Source organism: Ursus maritimus, unplaced genomic scaffold, assembly GCF_017311325.1.
Source record: "Ursus maritimus isolate PB19 unplaced genomic scaffold, ASM1731132v1 scaffold_10, whole genome shotgun sequence".
Classification (NCBI taxonomy): Eukaryota; Metazoa; Chordata; class Mammalia; order Carnivora; family Ursidae; genus Ursus; species Ursus maritimus.
In genome coordinates, this window is record NW_024423344.1 from 12,403,634 (window position 1) to 12,428,993 (window position 25,360).

A 25,360-nucleotide genomic window follows, 5' to 3' on the forward strand; every position below is an offset into this window, starting at 1 on the left:
AGTTAGAGAGATGGGGCCTTACAGACCTTTGTAAGACGCTTGGCTTTAACTCTGAGCAATCATTTTTGGCCTGAGTAAGAATGTTTAAAACAGAGGAATGACATGATCTGCCTTGTTTTTGAAAGAACAGATTAGACTGTGGAAAGAGACGATGAGAGAAGCAGAGAGACCACTCAGACGAAGAAGGTAGCAGTGGGTTGGTGAAAAGCAGTTGGATTCTGGGTATATTTTGAAGGTGGTACCATCAGGATTTGCTCAAGGATTGGATGAAGAGTGTGAGAGAAAAGGAGAGTAAGAATACCTCTAAACATTTGGCCATTAGCGGCTAGAAGGGTGCAACGTACAGAGAATTGAGAAGATCGAAGATGGAAAAGAAATGGAGTTCCCAGTTGGGACTTTTTTTTTTTTTTTTTTTAAGTAGACAGGGCTTGAACTCACGACCCTGAGATCAAGACCTGAGTTGAGATCAAGAGTCGGATGCTTAACCAACTGAGCCACCCAGGTGCCCCACATGGGACATTTGAAGCTTGAGGTATTAGTAGATATCCAAGAGGAGATGTTGAGTAGGCACTTGGATTTGCAAGTCTGGAGTTTATAGATGAAGTATGGGCCAAAGAAATCAATTTCATAATTGTCAGCATATAGATGAAATTTAAAACTATGACAGAGAGACTGAGAAAGAGGAACCTGAAAGTTAGAAATGAATAACCAAATAGCGTGGTATGTTGCAAGCTAAGTGAAGACAGAGCTTCTGGGAATAAAGAATGACCACGTGTCAGTCACTGCTGATGAATGAAGGAAGATGAGGACTGAGAATTGACAGTGGATTTAGCAACGTAGAGGATGTTATTAGTCTTAATTAAAATAAGTCAGTAAATTGATAGGATGAGAAAGGGTCAGTATCTGGAGAAGGAACTAGGAGTAAAGGGTATTCGTTTTGTTGTGTTTAAGGAAGAAAAAAAAACCATACTGATGGAAACTGTTCAGTAGAAAAGAAAGAAATTGATGATGGGGAGAGAGAGGAGGCATCTCCTAGATCAAGGTCCTTAACTAGGCAAGAAAAGGTGGGGCCTAGTGTGGCAGGAGGGGGCAAAGTGTAAGGGTCCAGATGTTGATGGGTTGGTAGGTATGAGGTTGGAAGCTTCTGGAAGTTCTCTTGATTATTTATTTCCCTAGTACTCAAAATGAGAATGAGAAAGGAAGAAGAGTTAGAGATTTGAGCAGAGAGAAGATCTTTAAAAAGCACCAGGACTAGAGAAGGTTGTTCTTAGATGATTTCTAGAAATAACCTCTTTTAAGAAAAATAATCTAAAATATAATTGTTTTAAATTAAGGATCTCATTTTCCAGTTGAAATAATTGTTTTGACTAATATGTTAATTTTATTAGTATATTTTGATACATGTCAAATCATTTCCTAAATTATATAAGTAATATAATGTAATATTCTAACTTAAAAACTTACTAAATGATCTTGTACGATGAAGTGTTTATGCAAAGAGTGGTCGTGGTTATTGAATTTAATATCATCTTACATGTGTTTTTATTTGTTCAGGGCTCTTTGTGACACCCCAGGTGTGGATCCAAATCTTATTTCTAGAGTTTGGGTGTATAATCACTATAGATGGATTATATGGAAACTGGCAGCTATGGAATTTGCCTTTCCTAAAGAATTTGCTAATAGATGCCTAAGCCCAGAAAGGGTGCTTCTTCAACTAAAATACAGGCAAGTTCAATGCATTATATTATGTAATCACATACTGTGATACAGTTCAGACTTCTGCTCAGGCTGTGACTTCCACGTCATAGAGGTACACGAGTCCATTGTCAGTGACCGTCGCCATCCCACACTGCTGCTCAGTCGTACACAGTAGTTCTCTCGTCATCCTCAAGCCCCCTTAAGAGAAATCACACGTTCTTACTCCTCTTGCTTCCCCCTTCCCCCACCCCCCTTAGCCTCCTGGCATGTGAGAAGAATAGGAATTACTAATTTGATCCATTGTTCAGGGATTGCTAATAAACCGTTTTTCCATTTGGGGAGCTCTAATATTTAATTCATATTTTGACAGTATAAAACTATATTGCTAGCTACCAAATTTTAAATTCTCTTCTGTCCTCAGTAGTTCTTCAGTAAAGGTATTTCATTTTTATTCTCAGTTATTCTTTTTACAATGAAATTCTAGACTCACAATTCCTAAAATATGCATTTTTCTTTTTGTTTTTAGATATGATGTGGAAATTGATAGAAGCAGAAGATCAGCTATAAAAAAGATAATGGAAAGGGATGACACGGCTGCAAAAACACTTGTTCTCTGTATTTCTGAAATAATTTCATCAAGCACAGATATATCTGAAACTTCCAGCAGTAAAACTAGTGGTGTGGGTGCCAAAAAAGGGGGCATTGTCGAGCTTACAGATGGATGGTATGCTGTTAAGGCCCAGTTAGATCCTCCCCTCTCAGCTCTGGTAAAGAATGGTAGACTGACCGTGGGTCAGAAGATCATTATTCACGGAGCAGAACTGGTGGGCTCCCCTGATGCGTGCACACCGCTCGAAGCCCCAGAATCTCTTATGTTAAAGGTAAATTAAATTAGTGCACACTCTTGGTAAGAATCAGTCACTGATTCAGTTAAATTCTAGGGAGGTTTCATATTTAAAATTTTAAACTTAGGCCTATTAAATATGCTCCATTTCTTGAAAACATGCTGAGTGTAAGTGGCAAATTTCTCAGATTGCTAAATTTTTTGTGCTATTTTTGGGAAACCCAGAGATATTTATTGAACTAAAATAATGCAGGAGCAAATTCGCACTGGATTTGATTTGCGACTGTGGGTACTTACGGCCCTTGGTGCCGTCTTGTTCTCATAGTATTGCTCTGCTTCCACCCTGATTACTCGATTAGACCTTTATTCCAGTATGATTAGAAAATTAGGTTTCAGTGATTCTTAAATATATAATAATAAAATGTACCTTTCATCTCTATGTAGATTTAAACCTATATAATAGGATTTTGTCATATTGAATAGTCTACAATATTGATATGAGAAATTACTAAGATTGTACAGTCAGATTCACTTATGAGGTGAAACAATTTACTTCTGTCATATTTTGGGTCACTCTACTTCAGGAAGGCATTTAATAAATTAAACATTTTTAAGGTAAAGAAATACTTTGTCATTAACTCTACATTGTGTTGCTTTTTAGTCAAGCTGAAACAGACTATTGTTTTATGTTGCTTAGAGTATCAAAGTTGTGGTAGCTTTCGATTTTTTGTTTTGTTTTTATCAAATCAGTTCATGTGCACAATTTCAAAACTCATGTAACATAGGCTTATGATTACCCACCCCCCCCCAAAAAGCAGTCACTGAAGCCATCCTGCCGGGGAGCAACCACTTCAAATCTCTTTGCCAGTTTCTTTTGCTTATACTTGCCCTATCATCTTTTCTACCTCAGTTTAGACATTAACTGTTAGCCTCCTGCTATGAAAGTTGAGGAGTGAAGTCTATATTCACTCTTTACATTATAATGATTGAAACATATTTTTCACAACACAGCATATAATATACTAATTTACATTTTCTTTACAACTTACTGCTTTCCCTGGAGTTAACAACCGTCTCGCTTTTTTGTTTTGTTTTGTTTTTAATTTTCTGTATCCTTATCACCAATTCATTCCCACACAAGAGATAGATAAGAATCATCTCAATATGTTAAAATACCTTTATCAATTCTGTTTCTTTTTCGTGGAGATCTCTTGGGCCTCTTCACACACCTGCTCCATTCTGAAGTGGACCTTCTGTGTATGCTGCACAGTTACATTTCTAGATTTTCTGTTTTCTGGATTTCATATCTATATGGATTTATTCCCTAGCTCTAAGGGCACACAAGCAACCCCCAGAGGCTTCTTAAGAGAGGGAGCTTGTATTTTTTTCTTTGAACTTTTTGTAAGGTGGCTGAATATAAAATTTGAGATGGAAATAATTTCTTCAGAATTTTAAAGACATTTTCTCTAGTATCTTTTTCCTTCTGGTATAGCTTCTGCTAAATTCAGTGGTATTCAAATCCAGTCCTTCACTATATGATCTGTTCTAAAAAGTTTTGAAGATTGTTTGTCTGCAGTATCCTGAAATTTCCCAGCAAGGTACTTTGGGATTAGCCTGTCTTTTAAAATCATGGCCCTGAGTACACAGTGGCAAATAGTCTATAAACATGTCCTTCATTGAGTTCTAGGAAATTTTCTTGAAGTAGTTCTTTGATAATTTCTTCCCCCTCCATTTTTTCTTTTTCAATTTTCTTGAACTCCTGATATTTGGACAGTAGGCCTCTTTGATGGGTTTCCTGATTTTCTCATTTATTTTGTTGTCTTTGCTCCCCCTACTTTCTAGTTCTAATTTTGTAGTCCCTACAGTGAACTTCTGCCTATTGGCATAATTTTCCATTCTCCAAGGCCCTTATTATTCCCTAAATGTTTCTTTTTTAAATTTCATCCTGTTCTTGGGGCGCCTGGGTGGCACAGCGGTTAAGCGTCTGCCTTCGGCTCAGGGCGTGATCCCGGCGTTACGGGATCGAGCCCCACGTCAGGCTCCTCCACTATGAGCCTGCTTCTTCCTCTCCCACTCCCCCTGCTTGTGTTCCCTCTCTTGCTGGCTGTCTCTATCTCTGTCAAATAAATAAAATCTTTAAAAAAAGAAAATTTCATCCTGTTCTTGTTTCATAGATGCAACATCTTATCATCTTTCTGAAGCTGTTAATATTTTGTTTTATTTTAGGTTTTTTTGCTTGCTGCATTTTTCTTTTCCTATAATCTCCTTTTGTTCGTTTGGGTCTCTCAGGTTGGAGACTTCCTTCAACTGGTGATTGTTAGCTGTTCTTTCCTCTTCCAGAGTGGGGCACTAATGAGCTGATCAGAAGCTCTGTGTGAGGTGGGCTTTTGTCAACTTATGGAGTGATAAGACAGGGATTTGCTTCTTTTTGTTGGGAGACCCTCAAATATCAGTGACTGTCTGAATGCTGAACAGAGTAAAAAAACTAATAAGGAGACTTATATTTAGCATAAGGATTTTCATTGCATTTTTGTTTTCAGTATAGCATCACCCCACAACCCCCAACCCAACCCACCCTACCCCCACAGCTGCCTCTGCCTTATGTTCCAGAGTCCAGGATGTGTGGTTCAGAAAGTACATTGTCCTGGGTTCTTCTTGGTGTAAGGGAAGCACTCCTTGGGATAGGAAATGAAATCTGAGGTCTTAATTATCTCTCCTTCTATTTTCAGCTGCACCTCATGCTCCTTCCCTCAGAGGTACCTGTTGCCTTCAAATTCTGAGTGATTTCCTTAAATTATTTTGTTTCCTAATGGCTCCATACAAGTTTGCCAGCTGACTAACGTTGGGCAGGTTATATTTGAGTTTTGTCATTTGTAAAATGGGATTAAGTCTTGGGATTGTTGTAAAAATTAAATGTTAGTAGACGTAAAGCACTTAACACTACCCAGCCACCATAAGAAGTGCTTTAGAAATGTTTGTTATTTTTATTAACTGAAAGCATTCTCAGGCTGCTTCATTATTTACCAGTTGTCCAATAAATTTTTAGTTTCCAAAATTTTGCTAATGTCTCATCCACTGTCCTTCTTTCCCTAGTTCTCTTTGTCCTTGTAGGTCTTTTGAGGGAACCTAAATAAATAAGTATGTTTTAATCCATCACGTTTAAATTGAAGTCTCTTATTAATTTTCTAATAGTAATATTTACATTAAGACTGTACAACAGCATAAACAGTTTTTGAGAGACTATATTTTGAAAGTGTTCTCATTTTGTACAATTTTTCTACATTCTTATGTTCTTGAGGCTTTTGAAAATGAGTATGTTTGAATGGAAGAAATGAATGAAAATGTTATGACATCTGAAATAGAATGAATTTATAAACTTATAAATTTATTTATTCATTAATTTGTCCAGATTTCTGCTAACAGTACTCGTCCTGCTCGCTGGTATGCCAAACTTGGATTCTCTCCTGATCCTAGACCTTTTCCTCTCCCCTTGTCATCACTTTTCAGTGATGGAGGAAATGTTGGTTGTGTTGATGTAGTTGTTCAAAGAGCATACCCAATACAGGTATGATACATTCTTGAAGCTTACTGTGTATTTCTTCCTTTTGGGACAATTAATTTGAATGATTCCTCCCTACCATGTATCTTTGTTCGACACATCATTACAGTGGATGGAGAGGACCCCATCTGGATTATGCATATTTCGGAACGAACGAGAGGAAGAAAAGGAGGCAACAAAATATGCAGAAGCCCAACAAAAGAAACTAGAAGTCTTATTCAATAAAATTCAAGGGGAATTTGAAAAGCATGATGGTAAAATGAGTTGTATATTACAAGTTCTTTTTAATATGAGAATAAGTTTTTTTTTTAATAAGACGTTTAGAGTCTTCTGATTTAACCTCTGTGAGTGAATTTCTTTATTTTGAATAATAGATTTCTCTTTCCTAATTCTGTATCTGAATTTTAAAAATTTTTTTTAAATATTATTACATAGATATACAGATAAGAATTAAAGTGACCCCAAATTATCACCTTTTTATTCAACACACTGAGCCACAGCACTTTTCAGAAGTCTTAAGTAAACTTCCTCTTGAGCTTCAGTACTAAAGTGTTTATAGTATCCTCTTTTGGTATTAGAGAAAGAATAGCAGCAAAGGAAAAAAACTGCCAAATCATTTTCCCCTAGACAAGTACAGTATGATGTCACTTACATACAGACTGTAACTAAATCAAACTCATAAAAAAATAAAGTGGTGGTTATCAGTGGATGAGGGGTGGGAGGATAAAATTGATGGTTTTTAAGGGTAAAACAACAACGAGCAAATAAGCTATGGTGATCCAATGCACAGTATAATGAATATAGACAATACTGTACTAATGTGATAAATATCAATACAATGGTAATCATATTAAGTATATAAATGTATCAAAGTAACACATTGGACACCTTAAATTTACACAATGTTATATGTAAAATATATTCAATAAAAAGGAAGGATAAACACTCACAAATTTTCCCCAAGCCATTTATCATTTTCTTTCTTCAATATCCTTACCTTCTTTATATAACTTTTGTATTTTCGTTGTTGTAGTTGTTGGTTTATGTTATTACTCCTGGAGCTAGATCTTTTTTCCCCTGTGGCAGCAATTTTAATAATTAAAAAAATCTTAGTATTTTTATCATAAAGAACATGAAATTTATGGGGTTTTTTTGCTGAAAATTTTATGTTCTGCATTTCTTCATGATTTTCAACTTCCTGTTCTATATAAATCTGCAGAAAAATTGCACTCTCCATATTCTATTCACCAGCTCATGCAGTTTTCATGATCAAGTAAATCATGAAACCACTTACTTAACGTACAAATTACTCTAAGTAAGCTTTCTGTTGACAGTTTTTTAAAACGTGAGTACACTAGTTTGAAATTTTCCTAGAAAACCTTTAGCAGATAAATTGTGTTTTGCTTTTTAGCTTCCCTTCTTTGGGTACTTTTTGCTTGTTTCTCTAGCTTTCAATGCTCTTAAATTTGTGGTTTGGCTAACTAATGATGCTTTTTTCCTAGAAAATACAACAAAACGATATATACCATCATGTGCTTTAACAAGACAGCAAGTCTGTGCTCTGCAAGATGGTGCAGAGCTTTATGAAGCAGTGACGAATGCACCAGACCCGAATTACCTGGAGGTGAGAGAGTAACAGGGCATCCAGTGAGTCTTAATCTTCCTCCTTTACGGTGGGATGCTGTAGTCGGTCTTCTGGCCATTAGGGCAAGTGCTGTGTTGAAATGGTGTGTTTCTCAAAGAGGATGTGTGCATTTCTGGGGTCCTCAGTAATGTGCCAGACCAGTGCGGTACATTTACAATTCTATACCAAATGGAGGAGAGAAGGATTAAATAATTTTACATATTAAATAAATGTGGTTTAAAATACAGACAAAATATGTTTATGTTGAAGGTACTACAAGTATATTCAAAGCATTGTCTCAGTTTCCGTATGCTCACTTCTCTCTCAGATCCTACCTAGAGTTTATTTCCTGATCTTCTACCTTACGGGTATTTTGGTGGAAAAGTGTGAGAAGCACTAAACTGTGTTAGAATTATGGCTATGGCATTTATTAGCCAACTGGGCATAAAATAGCTATAAAATGGGCATAAAATCAGTTGTTTCAAGATCAAATTAGATACTGTATATTAAAGTATGCTATTATAAAGTTCCACATCAATGTTAGTTACTAATATTGGAACATCTCTTTGTATATTAAGGTAAGCTGTCTCCTGAATTTTTAGACACCTGGGTATCCAGTTATGCAAATTCTAGAATTAATTTGCTACATAGGAGGAGGGGGAATTTGAGAAAAATTATTGTTTGTTTATTGATTAATCTCATTTATTCGATGACAGTAAATCTAGTAGATAGCCTTAGCTTTCTTAACTAGCGGGACTACAAAATAGAACTCCCTTAGGAGAGTAAGCAGTGCTTTTCTGAATAGAATTCTTCATATTCCCAAATGTGACAACTCGGATTCTCCCTGTGAGGAGTGAGTCCAGGTTTAAAGCCTGTGAGTATACTTGCTGTAAGTCTGTAAGCTAAGACTTTATTATGCTTTCCTGAAAAATGATTTGCCTCTTATTGAAGCTATGCTTTCTATGAGTCATCATGAAGATAGTTTTAATTTCATCACAGAATTTAACAAAATATTATTTAGTCTCGTTTCTTTTTATGGAATTTATTTAAAGGAGGAAGTAAGGGGGCAGAATGAGAGTTGGAAGACTAAGTGGTAGACCCAGTCCTGCCACTCTGTAGCTGGACAGGTGATTTCTCTCTGGGGCCTCCCCACCACCTCTGTCAAGGGAAGTCCTGTGAGGGGCTCTCACTAGGTCCTGAGAGTACACTATTCTAGAGATTTCACTTAGGTACAGTTTTCACTGCAATTCTTGGAGGGAAAAAGAGCCATCCATTTCTAAAAGATCCTGCCCAAAGGGTTTGTTTTCAGTAACCATGTTGAATGTTGGGGGACTTTGTGTTTAAACTAAACATTGTCTGCATATTTAGAAAGACCTGTTCAGGGTACCGAGATCCCATAGTTTCCCTTCCTAGTATGGGTTAGGGTATTAAGATGTGTGAGGCAGCAGCAGTCCAGTGTGTTGTGTGTCAGGATTCCGTTTCCTCTTTGATTTGACTTTATTTTTTGTTTGTTCATTCATTTTTGTTGTACTGGGTGAGAGAACCAAGAGATGAAGCAATTTGCTAAAATGATGGGGAGAGAAGTGTGGAGGCAGAGGGAAGTGCTTGTATGTAGCACATGTCTGTTTTCAATAGTATCTACTGTTCTAGAGAGTTAATAAATTATACTACCGCGGTTAAGAATGGGAGCTCTCGAACTACCTCTCCCTATACGCCCCTGCAAGTTATTTATTCTCTGTACCTCAGTTTCATCATCTATAACATGCAAACAATACTAGTGCCCACCTCACTGGGTTATTGTGAGGACTAAATGAATTAATACATTTACCACACACAGATCCATTCCTCAGATACAGGGAGCACTCAAATGTCAGCCATTTATAACGTTGATGGTGGTTATGATTATTAGAGTATATTCATAAGTAGCGGTGGTCTTGGCCCTCGGGAAATTTGTCCCAAAGATAAGTGAACAGTTTAAGGCACCTGAAAATATTTGTTACGTGATAAGCTGAGTACATTAGTCTCAATTTCTATATTGTCACATTGTTAAAGTGAACTTGAATTCTGTTGTATTTTATCCTCATTTAAAGGGATTCATTTACAGTGGATGAGGTTTTTTGTTAGCTTTTTATCCTAATATCATTTGCCTTAATATATTAAATGATCATAGGATTATTTTAGTGAAGAGCAGTTAAGAGCCTTGAATAATCACAGACAGTTGTTGAATGATAAGAAGCAAGCACAGATCCAGTTGGAATTCAGGAAGGCTATGGAATCTGCTGAGCAAGGAGAACAAATTTTATCAAGGAACGTTACAACCGTGTGGAAGCTGCGTATCATAAGCTATGGGAAAAAAGAAAAAGATTCAGGTCAGTTTGTAAATTTTTTAAGTTAAAGTGCTACTTACTAATGAAGTGAGTTCAAATGCTAGATAAAGTATAAAGTTAACGTGTATCAGAGGAGCAAAAGTGGGCTACCACTGCCCACAGAACAACGGTATCATCCTTGGATCTTTGTTGTTACGGTAGTTGTTTTACAAGAATTGTAATGCTTATCAGTCCTTCCATTTTGTCTTTTTCCTCTTTATCTAGTTACATTGAGTATCTGGCGTCCATCATCAGATTTATATTCCCTGTTAACAGAAGGAAAGAGATACAGAATCTATCATCTTGCAGCGTCACAATCTAAAAGTAAATCTGAAAAAGCTAACATACAGCTAACAGCAACAAAGAAAACCCAGTATCAACAACTACCGGTACAAACTTTTCATTATAGTTTTTTAATTTTGATGAACGCATATTAGTTTATAGAATTTGCATACACTGATTCTTTTTTTCCTTGCAGGCTTCAGATGAAATCCTATTCCAAGTTTATCAGCCAAGGGAGCCCCTTTACTTCAACAAACTATTGGATCCAGACTTCCAACCACCGTGTTCTGAGGTGGACCTAATAGGATTTGTAGTTTCTGTTGTGAAAAAAATAGGTAATACACAGTGTGTTTTTAATTGTAGCTGCTTATGGATGCTTTTGAAAAATAATATTTTTTAAAATTTGTCTTCCTTAAAATTAATTGGAGTTACAAATCAGCAAATTTGGTGACTAGTGATTTGAAAGTAGGCCTGTTTTAATCTTAAATCTTAATGAAAAGCAATTCTGCATTTACAAGGAAAGAACTTACATCCTATTCTGTGCTATTTAATTTTAAAGAAATTGCTAGAAATGTTTTGTAGCATTGGAATGATTACTAGACAAATAATTATAATCTCCCTCTGCAGTTTATTGAGCATTCAAGCCTCCACCTCCAGTTTCTCTGCAGGATCCCTCATGATCTGGACTAATGTCCCTTGTTCTAAAACCTGCTTTGTTTAGTGTGGCTCCTCCTACTTGTTTATGGTTAGTTCTTGTTTGTATGGTACATCTCTTCCCCACTCTTCTTTTTAATCTCCCAACATCTTTATATTTAAATTGGGCTTTTGACAGCACGGTTGGATCTTGTTTTCTTATGCAGTCTGAGGGCCTGTCTTTTAGCTGGTTCGTTTAATCTGAGCAGCTTTAATGTGATGACCTGTATGGTTGGATTAAAATCTGCCACCTTGCTAGCTGGTTTCCCCTTGGCCCATTAGCTCCTTGTGTTGGCAGGCTGTTCTGTGATGTTTGTGCCATTTTATAGCAGCCATTGTCCAGACTCTCCCTTCAAGAACGCTTGAATAGCAGAAAATCTTGGAAGGATGGAAATCGTGTCTGCCTCCGACACAGAGGGCATGTTTGTTTCCCAACCAGGAAATCTGATCCCTTTTTCCATGAGTCTGGTTTTTATTTATTTATTTATTTTTATTTTTGTTGTTGCTGCTGTTGTTGTTTAAATTCCACATGTAAGCAAGATTCTGATTGTATTTTGAAGGAGGCGGACAGTGTAGGTCGGGTAAAGAGAGGAGTCAAGGAGTCCATGCCAAGGTGTTTGCTTTGAGCACCTGGAAAAAGAATTGCCTTTTACTGAGAGGGGAAGGAAAACAGGTATGTGTTGAGGGTCGGGTGCTCAGTTTGGTCAGTTACATTTTAGGCACTTGGTCTAAACAGAGATTTCTACTTGACAGTTGGATATACAGGAGTCTGGGAGAATGGTCTGCGCTAAAGACAGAAATTGGGACGCCATCATCATGCAGGTGATGGTTAAAGCCGTGAGACTGGATGAGGTCACTGGATGTGGGAGTAGCGAGCAACTCTGGTCCTTTGAGGCAGGGAGATGTAAAGGAATCAGTAAACGAAACAGGAGGAGCCACTGAGAGATGGCAGGAGTACTTAGGAGAGTGAGCTGCACTGAAAGCCCAGAAGGAAGAAGAATCCCAGAGAGGTGAGAGTGATTCAGTCTCACATGGTATTTGATAGCTGAGGCAGTGAGGTGAGGGCCAGGAAGGGGCTGCTGGCTTCAGCACCAGAGAGGACTCTGGACGGAAGGAAAGGCAGGCACACAGCAAATGCAGGCATTTCAAGAAGATCGTGCTTTAAGCAAAGAAGGGAAATGGAGCACTCACAAGGAGGAGAATTGGGTTCAAGAGAATGTTTTTTCCAATGAAAAAACTAATAGCATAGTGATGAGATGGTGTACTGATGGGAAGGGTCCAGTAATGAGGGCGAATGTTTTTAGAGGGCAGGGAGCAGCAGCAGGCAAGGAGCAGGGAAGACGGCCACCCCAGCTTGACTGCCAGGAGCACAAGAGGTCTGCAGGGGCAGCTGTGGCATCCGAGGAGAGCCAGGTTTCAGTTACAGCAAGCCGGTAAAGACAGCAGTTACAGGAATGGTTGAGGATAGTGGAGATTTGTCCAGGGAAGGTGTTCCAAGAGACAGGGAGAAGTAGATGCTGTGAAAGGAGGCAGTGTGCAGAGCTTTCTGGAGACAACCCCACAGCAGGACCTGGGAGCCTGGCTGCTTGTGGAGACTGACCTGAGATCACTTCTCAGGGCCCCGGGCGGAGCAGATAGTGGTGAGGAGGTGAGGTGTGTGCAGAGGAAAAGGTGGTTCTTGACTTTCTGCCATATCCAAAATCATTGTCTTCCGCTCTTAGCATGATGGCTGAGTACTTGAGTTTCTTTCCACTATACATCGTGTATCCCTGGAAGATACTCTCTCTCTTCTACATCGTTTTCCCTAGTTGAGTGAGTCACCCTGTGTATTCATTTGCTGTGCTGCCATAACAAAGTACCACAAACCAGGGGGGCTTGAACAACCAAAATGTACTGTCTCACAGTTCTGGAGAGCAGAAGCCCAAAATCAGGGTGTTGGCCGAGTTGGCTCCTTCTGCGGCTGTGAGGGGACCCTGTTCAGTGCCTTGCTCCTAGCTTCTGACGGTTTGCCGGCATCTTCGCTCTCCCTTGGCTTAGAGGTGCATCACCCCGGTCTCCGTCTTCATCTTCATGGCGTTCTCCCCACGTACGTGTCTGTGTCCAAAGTTCCCCTTTTTATAAGGACTCTGGGTCGGACCCCCCGTCATGACTTCATCTTAACTTGATTACATCGGCTAAGACCTTCTTTCCAAATATTTAGGCCACATTCACAGGTACTCAGGGTTAGGACTTGAGCATCTTGGGGGGACACAGTTCAACCCATTAATACCTTGGTCACTTCTGTCAGTCAGTCCTAGTCACCTGCTTTCCCTGCAGCCATTTTCATTATTTCTGATCAGAAGCTAGAAAGAAGGCAAGGAGACACCGGCCATTTCCTTTCCTTTAGGTTTAAGGGTAATGAAATTCTCAAGTTTCATGTCATTTCACCAGTTTGGGGAAAGGAATTAGAAGCTGAGCCTTTCTGTGCCTTGCCTTATGCACAATTTTCTTTCTTTCCTTCATCACTAACTTTTGAATTATATATCAAGGTATCCCTCATTTGTGTTTTTGGTGAACATTTCTTTCTGTTTTTATTTAGTTTGATGTTAAATGTTAGAGGAAGAAAATCCTGGTATAGAAAGCTTGAAAGAGCCACCTTAAGCCTGAAGTACTAGTTATCTAACGCCCAAATCTGATCATGATGTCTCCTGGTTTAAAATCTTCAGTGGCTCCTACCCCTTAGAAAACGAAACCCACACTCCTTCATATGCCTGAAAAACTCTTCCGCTGCCCGCCTTAAACCACCACCCCACACACCTCAGCTAAACTCTTGCGACTTTGTGTGCCTGACCCACTACATATAACATTTAGCACTTCCTACCTTTAAATCTGTGCTCACTGCTTACAGTGCCCTTTATCCTCCCTTCCTGAAGAATCGTAGAAAGGTTGCCATGCCTTAGACCGCTTACATGCGCCCTCCCCCCTGCCCCCACCCCCAGCCAGACGCCTGTGCAGGAGTCCGAGCTTCCCTGCTCAGCTGCCGCGCGAGTCATGTGTTTGGCTGTTTCAGCATGCATCTCATGGCCCAGGGTCCTGTCCCCACATTCCTGAACCTCCTCCCCACCAATGATACTGTGATCTCTTCAAACACAGGGACTCTGTTTTAGTTTCTTTCTGTCCCCACTTCTAACAAAATGGGGCAGGGCTGGGTGGGGAAGCGGGTAATTGTTGAAAACTCAGGTCCATACAACTTCATAAAGTCCTCATAGTAACACTGTTCATTTGCGATTATCATCCCACTTTACAGATGGGGAGACTGGAGCTCAGAGAGGTTAAGTAACCTGCCCAAGGTCACAGTTATGTAAAGGATTGGAACCCATACTTCCAGGCTCTGATGTTTATGTGTTCTTTCTTATACTTCCCACTGACAAGACCAAACCAAACCCAACCATTTGAGAATTGGGCTTAAAGTAGGGACTTCTAGTATTCAGTCTGATTTGTTATTATATTACAAAAAAACTGGTATATAGTGAATTAATTAAATTCTTAAATTTAATTATAATAAATTTTAATAAATTATTAAATTAATTGAATTCGCTTCTTAGGTCAGTTTCCCTGGGAAACATTCAGATTTCATGGAAAGTGCCCTCAGGAGCAGCACCTGAGGGAGCAGTGGCTGCCAGGCTGGGCAGAGGGGGAGCTGCAGTGCAGCTGCAGCAAAGGTCCGTGGGGATTCTGCAGCTGGCATGGCCCTCGGAGTCATGCCAGCCTGAGGCAAGGGGCCAGTCCCTGGATGCATGCTCCCTCCAGAGAGCGGCCTGGCCTGTCAGCTGAGGGCGAGCCTGGGAGGGAGCTCAGGTGGGACCTGTCAATAACCAGCGCCCCCTGAAAGCGCAGGCTGGAGGATGCCTGGGTCCTGAAGATGGAGGGGCTCTGCGCCCACACCACAACATCTCTGTTGGGAAAATTTGTGAATGTAACTTTATACACTGCTATGTGCTTTATCCTTCCTGTGAAATTTTCTAAAAAGAATTTAAAAGGTACAGTGAATTCTTTGTAAGTTCAGAGCAGTCCCAGACTACAAACCTGCAAAATAATTTTCTTCTTATCCTTTTATTTTCATGATTTTTTTAGTGCCAACATTCTAAAAGTGTTACTTTAAAAAATTCTTCCAGTTGTTACCATTTGTACAATATGTATGGTAATTAGAGAAATAAGTTTCTGTTATTTTTCACCTATACAATTTGATTTAGCTATGAAACCTCTAGGAAAAAAATGAAGTGAGTCAACGATCCTGGAAGCTTATTTTTATATTTTGCATTTTCTAAATGTTTTTCACTAAACGTGTATTTTATAATTGGGGAAAAACACTGTTCGTTTATTTTTAGAGAGAGAGCAGGGGGGGAAAGGCAGAGAAGGAAAGAGAGAATCTTAAGCAGGCTCCATGCTCATCGTGGAGCCCAGTGCAGGGCTTAGTCTCACAACATTGAGATCATGACCTGAGCTGAAATCAAGTCAGATGCTTAACCGACTGTGCCACCGTGGTGTCCTGAAAGACACATAGTTTAAAGAAGGGCATTTGATAGAAAAGCTGTAATCAAGTTTTGAATATAATTAGAGGCAAATTCCAAAATTAGAAAATTGAACATGCTGGGGAAATATAATTTCTCTAAAAGCAATATTTAATATTTAAGATTAAAATCCATTAAATAAATCTACTTATAAAATTGAAAGAAAAGGAATTACCATCATTTGCAATAGAATAAACAAATCATTATCCTAGAATGGAATCCACTCCTGTCATTTATAAAGGGAAATGTAATTCTTACAGTAACAGAGACAAGGAATTCTAAATAGTAGGATTGAATGGCTAGTGCCTTAGTTCTGTCCTGGGTTATTCAGTGGTCCCCCCCATTTTTGGCATTGAAATTATTTTACTTTTTATTTTGAATAATTTCAGACCTTCAGAAAAGTTGCAAAAATAATACAGACTTTCCAAATATCTCTCACCTAGCTTCCCCTGATGTCAGCATCCTGCACTACAGATGTAATTGAATTGGAAGTTTGTCATGCTATTTTCCGTTCTCTGTTCCAGGATCGCACTTTCATTCCATCATCATTTCTCCTTATTCTCCTCCAGCCTTTAATAATTCCTCAGTCTTCTCTTGTTTTTCATGATCTTGACTCTTTCTAATAGATTAATCAATTATTTTGTAGCATTTCCCTCAATTTGGGTTTGTCTGATGTTATGGCATGATTGGAATAAGCTTGTACAGGTTTGGCACAATTACCACAGAAACAGTGTTGAGCCTGTCCTCTTGTATCAAGGGGTTAATGAAGTTGATATTGCTTATTACTGGGAGTGGCTTGATCGTTTGGTTAAGGTGGTGTCTGCCATCTTAACCTTGGAGCAGATTCCCTGAGACTGTCCAAGTCTTATTTCACCTCAGACTTTCACCAAGTAATTTTAGCATCCATCAGCTGATTTTGTTTGCAACAGTTTTTATTATAGTATTTGCCTAATGAGTTCCTCTTTTCTTCTCCATTTATTGGAATTCATTGGAATTCCACTGTAAGGAAGAGCTGCCTCTTTTCCCCAAATTTACTTCCTTATTGATTTATATCAGAATGGACTAATGAATGTGTATTTTATTCTGTGGGTTAAAATTCAATACCTGCATTATTTTGTTGCTCCGATTGTTTCAGTTTTGGCCATTAGGAGTTTTTTCAGGTTGACTCCTGTAGTTTTTTGAGCACCTCTTTACTTTTTGGCATCATAAGATATTCCAGGTTCATGTTGTATGTTCCTTGCCCCAGTCAAATTGAATCAATTGCTTCTCCAAGGAACCCTGGATTTTTTTTTTTTTTAAGGAAATGGTGTTTACAGCCAAAATTTGCTTGCTAGACTATGTACTCATTACTACAGAGGTACCATTGCTTTTAGGCTCTTCCAGATAGAAAGAGCTAGGAAATGTGTTTGTGTTCCATTTTGGATTTCTTCCTGTTTGGTTGGGTTTATCTGTTTGTTTGTGGGATACGTGAAGGGAATGTGAAATATTGTGGTTCTAAGAGTCAGCTGCACAAAGACACTCCAAGAAGTGTCAGTGTCTCTCATCCCTTCTACCCCAGTGCTGTTCCTCCCCTTCTTTCTACCCACACCCTATCTCTAGTTTCTGGTTTATTCTTCCTGTGTTTGTTCTGTACAAGTGGAAAGATGCATGTATATATTTTCTTATAGCAACCTCTTACATGAAGGGTAACAAACTTTTAGTCTTTTTTTGGTGTGCTTTTCTTTTTTCGCTTAACAGTATCAGTTCATAGAGAGGTTTTTCATTTTTTTTAATTCCTATGTATTCTGTTATTTCCAGTGCAATTGTAAATGGGATTTCTCAATTTCTTTTTCTGCTACTTCATTATTAGTTCATAGAAATGCAGTAGATCTCTGTGTATTAATTTTATATCCTGCAACTTGACTGAATTCATTTATCAGTTCTCATAGTTTTTTGGTGGAGTCTTTATGGTTTTCTATATAGTATCATGTCATCTGCAAATAGTGAAAGTTGTACTTCTTCCTGACCAATTTAGATGTATTTTCTCTCTCTCTCTCTCTCTTTTTTTTTTTTTTTAATTTTGATCTGATTACTGCAGCTAGGACTTCCAGTACTGTGTTGAATAAAAGTGGTGAAAGTGGGCATCCTTGTCTTGTTCCTGACCTTAGGGAAAAAGGTCTCAGTTTCTCACTAGTGAATATGATGTTAGCTATATGTTTTTCATATGTGGCCTTTATTATGTCGAGATATGTTCCCTCTAACCTTACTTTGTTGAGGATTTTATCATGAATGTATGTTGTACTTTGTCAGATCCTTTTTCGAGACGATCATGTGGTTTTTATCCTTTCTCTTATTGATGTGATGTATCACAGAGATTGATCTGTGAATACTGAAACACCCTTGCATCCCAGAATAAATCCCATTTGATTGTGGTGAATGATTTTTTTAATGTATTGTTGGATTCAGTTTCCTAATATTTTGCTGAGTATTTTTACATCTGTGTTCATCAGAGTAATGCTGTCATCATAGAATGAATTTGGAAGTTCTCCTTCCTCTTCTATTTTTTTGAGTAGTTTGAGAAGAAGAGGTAATTATTCCTATTTAAATGTTTGGTAGAACTCACCTGTGAAGCCATTTGGTCATAGACTTTTGTTTATTTTGTTTATTGGGAATTTTTTGATTACTGATTCACTTTCATTGCTGGTAATAAGTCTGTTCAAATTTTCTGTTTCTTCCTGATTCAGTTTTAGAAGGTTACATGTTTCAGGGGTGCCTGGGTGGCTCAGTCGGTTAAGCATCTGCATTCAGCTCAGGTCATGATCCCAGGGTCCTAGAATCGAGTCCCACATTGGGCTCCTTGCTCAGTGGGGAGCCTGCTTCTCCCTCTCCCTCTGCCCTTCCCCCTGCTCATGCTCAGGCTCTCTCTCTCTCTCTCTCTCCCTCTCTCAAATAAATAAAATCTTTTAAAAAAAAATTGCATGTTTCCAAGAATTTATGCATTTCTTCTAGGTTGTCTAATTTGTTGGCATATAATTTTTCATAATGTTCTCTTATAATCCTTTGTATTTCTGTGGTGTCAGTTATTATTTCTCCTTTGTTTGTGATTTTGAGTCCTTTCTCTCTCTTTTTTTTTTTTAATGAGTCTGGTTTTAGTCTAGTTTATCAATTGTGTTTATCTTTTCAAAGCTCTAGCTTCTGGTTTCATTTTTTGTTTTTTTAAGTTTCATTTATTTCTGCCGTAATCTTTATAATTTCTTTCCTTCTACTGGCTTTGGGTTTTGTTTGTTCTTCTATTACCTTTAGGTGTAAGGTTAGATTGTTTATGAGGGATTTTTCTTGTTTCTTGAAGTAGGCCTGTATTGCTATAAACTTCCCTCTTTAGAATAGATTTTGCTTCATCCCAGAGATTTTAGACTGTTGTGTTTTCAGAGCATTTTCTCGTTCTTTCGTAGAGCTGCATAGTACAGCATTGTCTGAATGTGCCATACCTTGTCCTCCTGCTCTCCTGTAACACAGGCAGCTTTAAGTCGTTCAGAATTACCTACCAACAGTGTTTCAGTGATTAAGCTCGTACACAGTATTTTCATAATCTTGTTCAGTACATCTTCAGAATAGAGTACTAGAAGTGGCGTTGCTGGGTGGAAAGGTAAGCGTGCATCACTTTGCTAGGTTCTACCAGTTTTTTTCTCCAGAGGATTGCACAAATTTGGATTCCCACCAGCGGTGTATACCTGCTTCCCCATGGCCTCAGTAATGGAATATGTTGTCATATTGGCACTAAAATTTTAGCACGATAAGCAACAGGTTATTTTGGAAATTCTGAGCTTTCTCTAAATTAGGTTATTTTGATCTGTTTTTCCATTAGCATAACAATACAAATGGGCATATTAGAAGTTCCTTGCATTTTTAAAATTTATCTAACATATATAATGAAGTGGGGTGTTTTGTTTCTTTAGGTCTTGCTCCTTTGGTCTATTTGTCAGATGAATGCCATAATTTATTGGCAATAAAGTTTTGGACCGATCTTAATGAGGACATTATTAAACCTTACACATTAATTGCTGCAAGCAACCTCCAGTGGCGACCAGAAGCCAAATCAGGAATTCCTACTTTATTTGCCGGAGATTTTTCCAGGTTTTCTGCCAGTCCAAAGGAGGGCCATTTTCAAGAGAGATTCCTCAAAATGAAAAATACCATTGAGGTAAAATGACTTTGTGCATTACCATGCATTTTGGTGTTTTCCTACTTTGATGGTCAAATATTAAGGAAATGGTGGCTTCTATGAAAAATGGATGGTTGAGTTACGATGTAAGGTGAGGTTTCATCCTGTATAAATTGCTCACGAGCCTGAGGGGCTGGGAGGACGACAGCTGGGAGATGATGATTTGGAGGGGACTGAGTGAGGGGAAATTGTGAGGAGGACCTTCAGAGCTACAGTTCATGGGAGTAACAAGAATTATAGGAGCTACCCAGGGTTCGGAGCTGCTGGTAGTGTAGTTAGTTACTAGCACACAGATTCCAAATTTACATTTTCAACTTCATATCTAGTATTTTATAGTTTATCTCTGTCTTTGATTTGAAATACTCCTAAATAGAGAACACTGAAATTATTTTCCCTGGATAATGTATGCATTTTATGCTTAAATCTATATATACAGCAAGTAATAATATTAGCTAAAGTTTAGAGTGCTTACTGTGTGTCAGGCTTTGTTCCAAGCCTGTTGGATTTGATTCCATCACCAATCCTATGAGGTAGGGAGCTTTTTCCCATTTTATTGATGAAAAAGAGGTTAAGTCGCACAGCCAAGTTGTTAGAAGCAGGATTCATACTTAAGCCATCTGAATGATGGCTTAAGTATGTTGCAGTGTTGCCTTCCAATAAAATTTTGGATTTTATAAATTGCTAACTGGTAAAGAATCTTCAAAATAAGCCTCTTTGTTTAATATTTGAAATGTGTGTTATTCAAAATATATATAAATAAAATTATGTTTTAAAAGCATTAGAGTAGCCAGCTATGTGAAGGAATATTTTACCTAAAGACTCAATACACATAGAGAATATTAACACCCTGACTTCTCTGGTTTCTAAATTGGAGGGCGGCCTGGGGGTTGTCTTCATTGCTCGGCTCCCATACGGAGTACATCCAGGTTTTCTCTGACTGTGCAAGGGCGGCTCAGAGACAACTGGCTGTCATTTACATAGCATTGTTAAGTTTTACAAAATATTCTCATGAATTAGGTTAAATCCTATAAAATTGCTGGTATTTGACCAATGGTAACTTCTGAAACAACAGTTTTATGTGGTTTAACATGCACATTTTTTCAGCTAATTCTTGGAACAGACACGAGGTGATTCTCCCATCACTACTAACCTAAGGCATACTCTGTAGATGGTAGATGTTTTACAGCCAACAGGTAGGAAGAGTTGGAGCTTGAGACTGTCTTCCAGCTCCAAATCCAGTATCATGTGAAACCTTGCTTATGAAACTGGATGATTTGGAAAGATCTCTCCCATCTCTTTCCTTACCTGACATACACAGACTCCCTCTCTCCCTCCAACAACTGTGTTGGCTTTGCATTTTTACACTGGCAGACTGACCATTGCTATCAAATTTGGGGTGTGTCATTCTTTTTCTTCTGGTCTGAACCTTTTATTTCTGGTTTTCAAAGTAACATTTTCTGAAAACATGAATATGTGCAATTTCATTTTACAAAACAGCTTTTCCCATTTATTTTCTTAGAATATTGGTATGTTTTGCAATGATGCAGAAAACAAACTTATGCATATACTTAATGTAAATGATCCCAAGTTGTCCACCCCGACTAAAGACTATGCTTCAGAGCTACACGCTGCTCAAACAGTCCTTGGCATGGGAAATAAATTTCTGGTAAGTTAATGTAAATTTAAGGAATTTTATAAATATTATAAATGAAGGCAATAATATATTTTGGCGTTTACCTACTAAACTTGGTAAAATGTAAACTTACCTAGAAAGTATGGTTAATTGTTATCTGGCTCCTGTAAGTATAGGTTATCTGGAAATTCTACCTTGTTTATCAAAGCCAGAATGTAACATTCTTTAGGGACACATTTTACAAGCAGGTGCTTTCATATTTAGCATTGCAGTTACATGTGATGGAAAATACTTCGCTTGTGTCCTTTTGCTTGGAGGACTATTCTGTTCACTAGGGTTGTTTCTAAGCTCAGTTTGATTTAACTCTAAATCACAGTACATGCAAATCAAGCCATAAGGTCTATAATACTGGCTGATGACTAATTCTTAAGTAGCTAACAGTTGCTAGGTATATCCATATTAACTCACTTAATCTTCACAATGATCCATGGGATGGAAATTATTTCCATATTACAGATGAGAAAACTATGGCCTAGAGAGGTTGAACAATTGCCTAAAATCACAAAATAGAAAAGTATACCTACTAGAACCCAGTCTGTGCTCTTAAAATGGTTTAAAAATGTTTATCTTTGTTTAAACTCTTAATAAAAAAGAAAAGATTAGGGCATGAGTTATGTCCCCCTACCTCTTTTTTTGTCTTTCAGTACAGTCTTCATTCTCCTTTCTTTTAATGTCATTTTTATGTTCTTTTATGCAAAACCATTTCCTTCTGGAATGAGCACAATCATATAAATCATCTGACCTATGAGTCATGAGGGGAGTGAGAATGTGTGTGGTATTTCTGTGCTTAAATATTTCTAATGAGGGGCACAGGGGTGGCTCAGTCGGTTAAGTGTCCAACTCTGGTTTCAGCTCAGGTCACGATCTCATGGTTGGGACTGAGCCCTGTGTCGGGCTCCACACTCAGTGGGGAGTCTGCTTGAGATTCTCTGTCTCCCTTTCCCTCTGCCCCTCCCCCTGCTCGCTCTCTCTCTCTCTAAAATAAATAAATCTTTGAAAAAAATTCTAATGAAAGGCTAATTTGATGATGTTTTATATATTAGTGCATAATTATCTAGGCTGCTTTTTGTCTTTTTATTAGATGTCTTCTCCCAGTAGTGAGATGAATCACCAGAGTCCTTTATCACTTTGTAAGCTGGAAGAGAAGTCTGTTCCCACACCTGGATCAGCCCAAATGACTTCAAAGTCTTATTGTAAAGGGGAGAAAGAGATGGATGACCCAAAAAACTGCAAGAAGAGAAAAGCCTTGGATTTTTTGAGTAGACTGCCTTTACCTCCACCTGTCAGTCCCATCTGTACATTTGTTTCTCCAGCTGCACAGAAGGCATTTCAGCCCCCACGGACTTGCGGCACCAGACATGAAACACCTATAAAGAAGAAAGAGTTGAATTCTCCTCAGATGACTCCACTTAAATTTCATGACCTTTCCCTTTTGGAAAGTGATTCAATAGCGGACGAGGAACTCGCATTGATAAACACTCAAGCCCTTTTGTCAGGTTCAGCAGGAGAAAATCAACTTATGTCTCTCAGTGACTCTGCTAGGACTGCTCCCGAGAGCTCAAAAGATTATGTCAGGCCGAAAGGGCATTCTACTGCATCCGGGCTCTCGGGATGCAGGAGCCCCCAAGCCCGCACCGAAGAGCAGGAGACTGACGGGCGCGATGCAAGTACAGCGAAAAGGACATCTATGAGACTGCAAAGGCGACAAAAACAAAAATGACAATGAATCAGCTACTGACTCAGCCTTTCCAATTTGTAGAAAATACAGCTTCAGCCGGCAGGATTTGCATCAGGTACGGCAGGATTTGCCCAAAGAGAAAAAAAGGACACAGTCCCAATTCTCCCTGTGTGCTTGTCTGTCTCAGGAATGGCCCTGGCCTGTCTCTGTAATGATATACTTTTATTTCAGTTATATGTCTGGAAATCGACTATATATTTATTAACTAATCAAGAAAAAAATCTTTAAATCTTTATGACTAGATTCGATCACTGGATTTGATCAGGTATATTTTACAAAGTAAACATACCTTTTGATTTAAATTGTGTCCTTAGTTCAATGAAACTGGGTTTCTAAGTACAGTTATTTTGACTCCTGTAACTCCTTTTAGTTTAGTTCCTATTTTAGGTGGTTTTCTTTTGTTTTGTTTTTCGGAGGTAAACCCCTATGAACTACTTTTCCTTAAGAAACAACAGTGGTGTTTTCTTTAGACCAATTCTTCAACCTTAAGTCAGCATAGCTGCAAGAAAAACAGAATCTTCAGTGTAATTCCTTTTTATGATTCCAGTGTGATCGCTGAATTATTTTAATTAAAAATTCAAATGCTTTAAATCAGATTTCATAGTGTTCATGTTTTTTTTAACAAAATGATCATCTGCAACTTACGAGAAAATCTTTCCTTCAAACTGGCAGTGATTCTACCTACTGTATTTGTAGCCCTATCACAGGACTCAGCAAGTACTTCCTTCAAACCTCGTTTTCTCTAACCGCCAAGGCAGGCAGTAATAGTTCACTATGAGAGGACTTTCTTATCTGTTACCTTCCTGTGCTTAATAGAGAAAAGAGAACGCAGTTCTACTAGGAGCTAATAGCATGGAGAAGCTCTTCAATCACGTTTTTTAATTGGTCTTAAATTTATATAAAATATGTTTTCAAATATAAACACATTTCAAACCCAAGAATAAATCTTAAGAAGCAGGTTTTTTTTTCTTTCATAACTGATCCGTGATTTTTCTCTCCTCTAGAAATTATTAACATAATAGTCCATTCTGCAGTTTTTTAACTCAGGTGTACTGCCAGTCTTATTAATATGTAATTTAAATTTTGTTCATAAAACAATTTGATCCTCACACCCCAATCATTTCCCAAGTGATCCACTCTAGAACAGGAAATAAAACTTGAATCTCAGGTAAACAAAAGGAATTATAAGAATTTTGTCTTTTTTTTCATTCCTAGAAAACCTGAATTGCTAGTACCTCCTCCATTCTTCATTACCATTTAGATCATAGAGAGATCTCATGCACACACTCCTTTTTTATATGTTGTAAATGATATAGCAAAGCTATATAAGCAGACTATGAGGCTTAAGTATCTGTGGATATTCAGAAGGGGGAATGAAGCATGAGAGACTGGACTCTGAGAAACAAACTGAGCGCTTCAGAGGGGAGGGTGGTGGGGGAATGGGATAGGCTGGTGATTGGTAGTAAGGAGGGCACGTATTGCATGGTGCACTGGGTGTTATACGCAACTAATGAGTCATCGAACTTTACATCAAAAAAAAAAAAGTATATGTGGCTATTATCCCCTAAGAAGTGACAATGATTACAAAGTCAAGAATGTACACTGTATGATAAGGGATAAAAGGTAAAAGCAACTTGAGTTATTCAACAATCACTTAACGAGAGCCTATCTTGTACATAAAGCCCTATGCCAGCTATGCGAACAATGCAAATGTTAGTCATACAAAACACTACAGGCTAAAGTTGAGTGTTCAAAAATTATATATGAATCAGCAAACTTGGGAATTGAGAGAAAAAAATAGATCACTTCTAGCTGGGATAAAGCTGGCAGCATTTAATCAATTCTTTTTATGTTTCCAAACCAAGTATTTCAGGAGTCATATAAGAAAAAGAGATAGGGAAACTACTCTTCTGAGCTCTTTAAAAGCTGTGGATCTAAACCTGGGGCCACTTCATAGTGGTTACATAGTGGTAAGATTTCAATAGGGTCGGTATTGTAATGTTAACGTTAATAGTCTTTCTAATGTGCACAGATCAAATAATTTAAGCATGTAGAATGCAAGGTTGCTTTGGTCTTTATGTCTCCGATTTATTAAAGGAGACTGGTAAATAA

General features: G+C 38.2%; 1 protein-coding gene and 1 long non-coding RNA gene across 2 annotated transcripts in view; one reads left to right on the plus strand and one right to left on the minus strand.

Annotated features, from left to right (window-relative positions):
• Positions 1-25,332, plus strand: part of BRCA2 (BRCA2 DNA repair associated) — a 60,970-nt gene extending 35,638 nt beyond the window's left edge. Inside the window, exons 17-27 of the mRNA XM_008692212.2 lie at positions 1,555-1,725; positions 2,225-2,579; positions 5,952-6,107; positions 6,211-6,355; positions 7,604-7,725; positions 9,896-10,094; positions 10,317-10,480; positions 10,570-10,708; positions 19,552-19,796; positions 21,337-21,483; positions 22,592-25,332. Coding sequence (XP_008690434.2) covers positions 1,555-1,725; positions 2,225-2,579; positions 5,952-6,107; positions 6,211-6,355; positions 7,604-7,725; positions 9,896-10,094; positions 10,317-10,480; positions 10,570-10,708; positions 19,552-19,796; positions 21,337-21,483; positions 22,592-23,230 — 2,482 coding nt within the window. The 3' untranslated portion in view covers positions 23,231-25,332. The remainder of the gene's footprint in view (positions 1-1,554; positions 1,726-2,224; positions 2,580-5,951; positions 6,108-6,210; positions 6,356-7,603; positions 7,726-9,895; positions 10,095-10,316; positions 10,481-10,569; positions 10,709-19,551; positions 19,797-21,336; positions 21,484-22,591) is intronic.
• Positions 1,642-10,353, minus strand: LOC121100677. The gene is made up of 3 exons (XR_005832374.1): positions 10,133-10,353; positions 7,720-7,905; positions 1,642-1,896 (listed from the first exon to the last, which is right to left on the minus strand). It is a non-coding gene; the product is annotated as an uncharacterized LOC121100677 (long non-coding RNA).
• Positions 25,333-25,360: the final 28 nt, after the last annotated feature.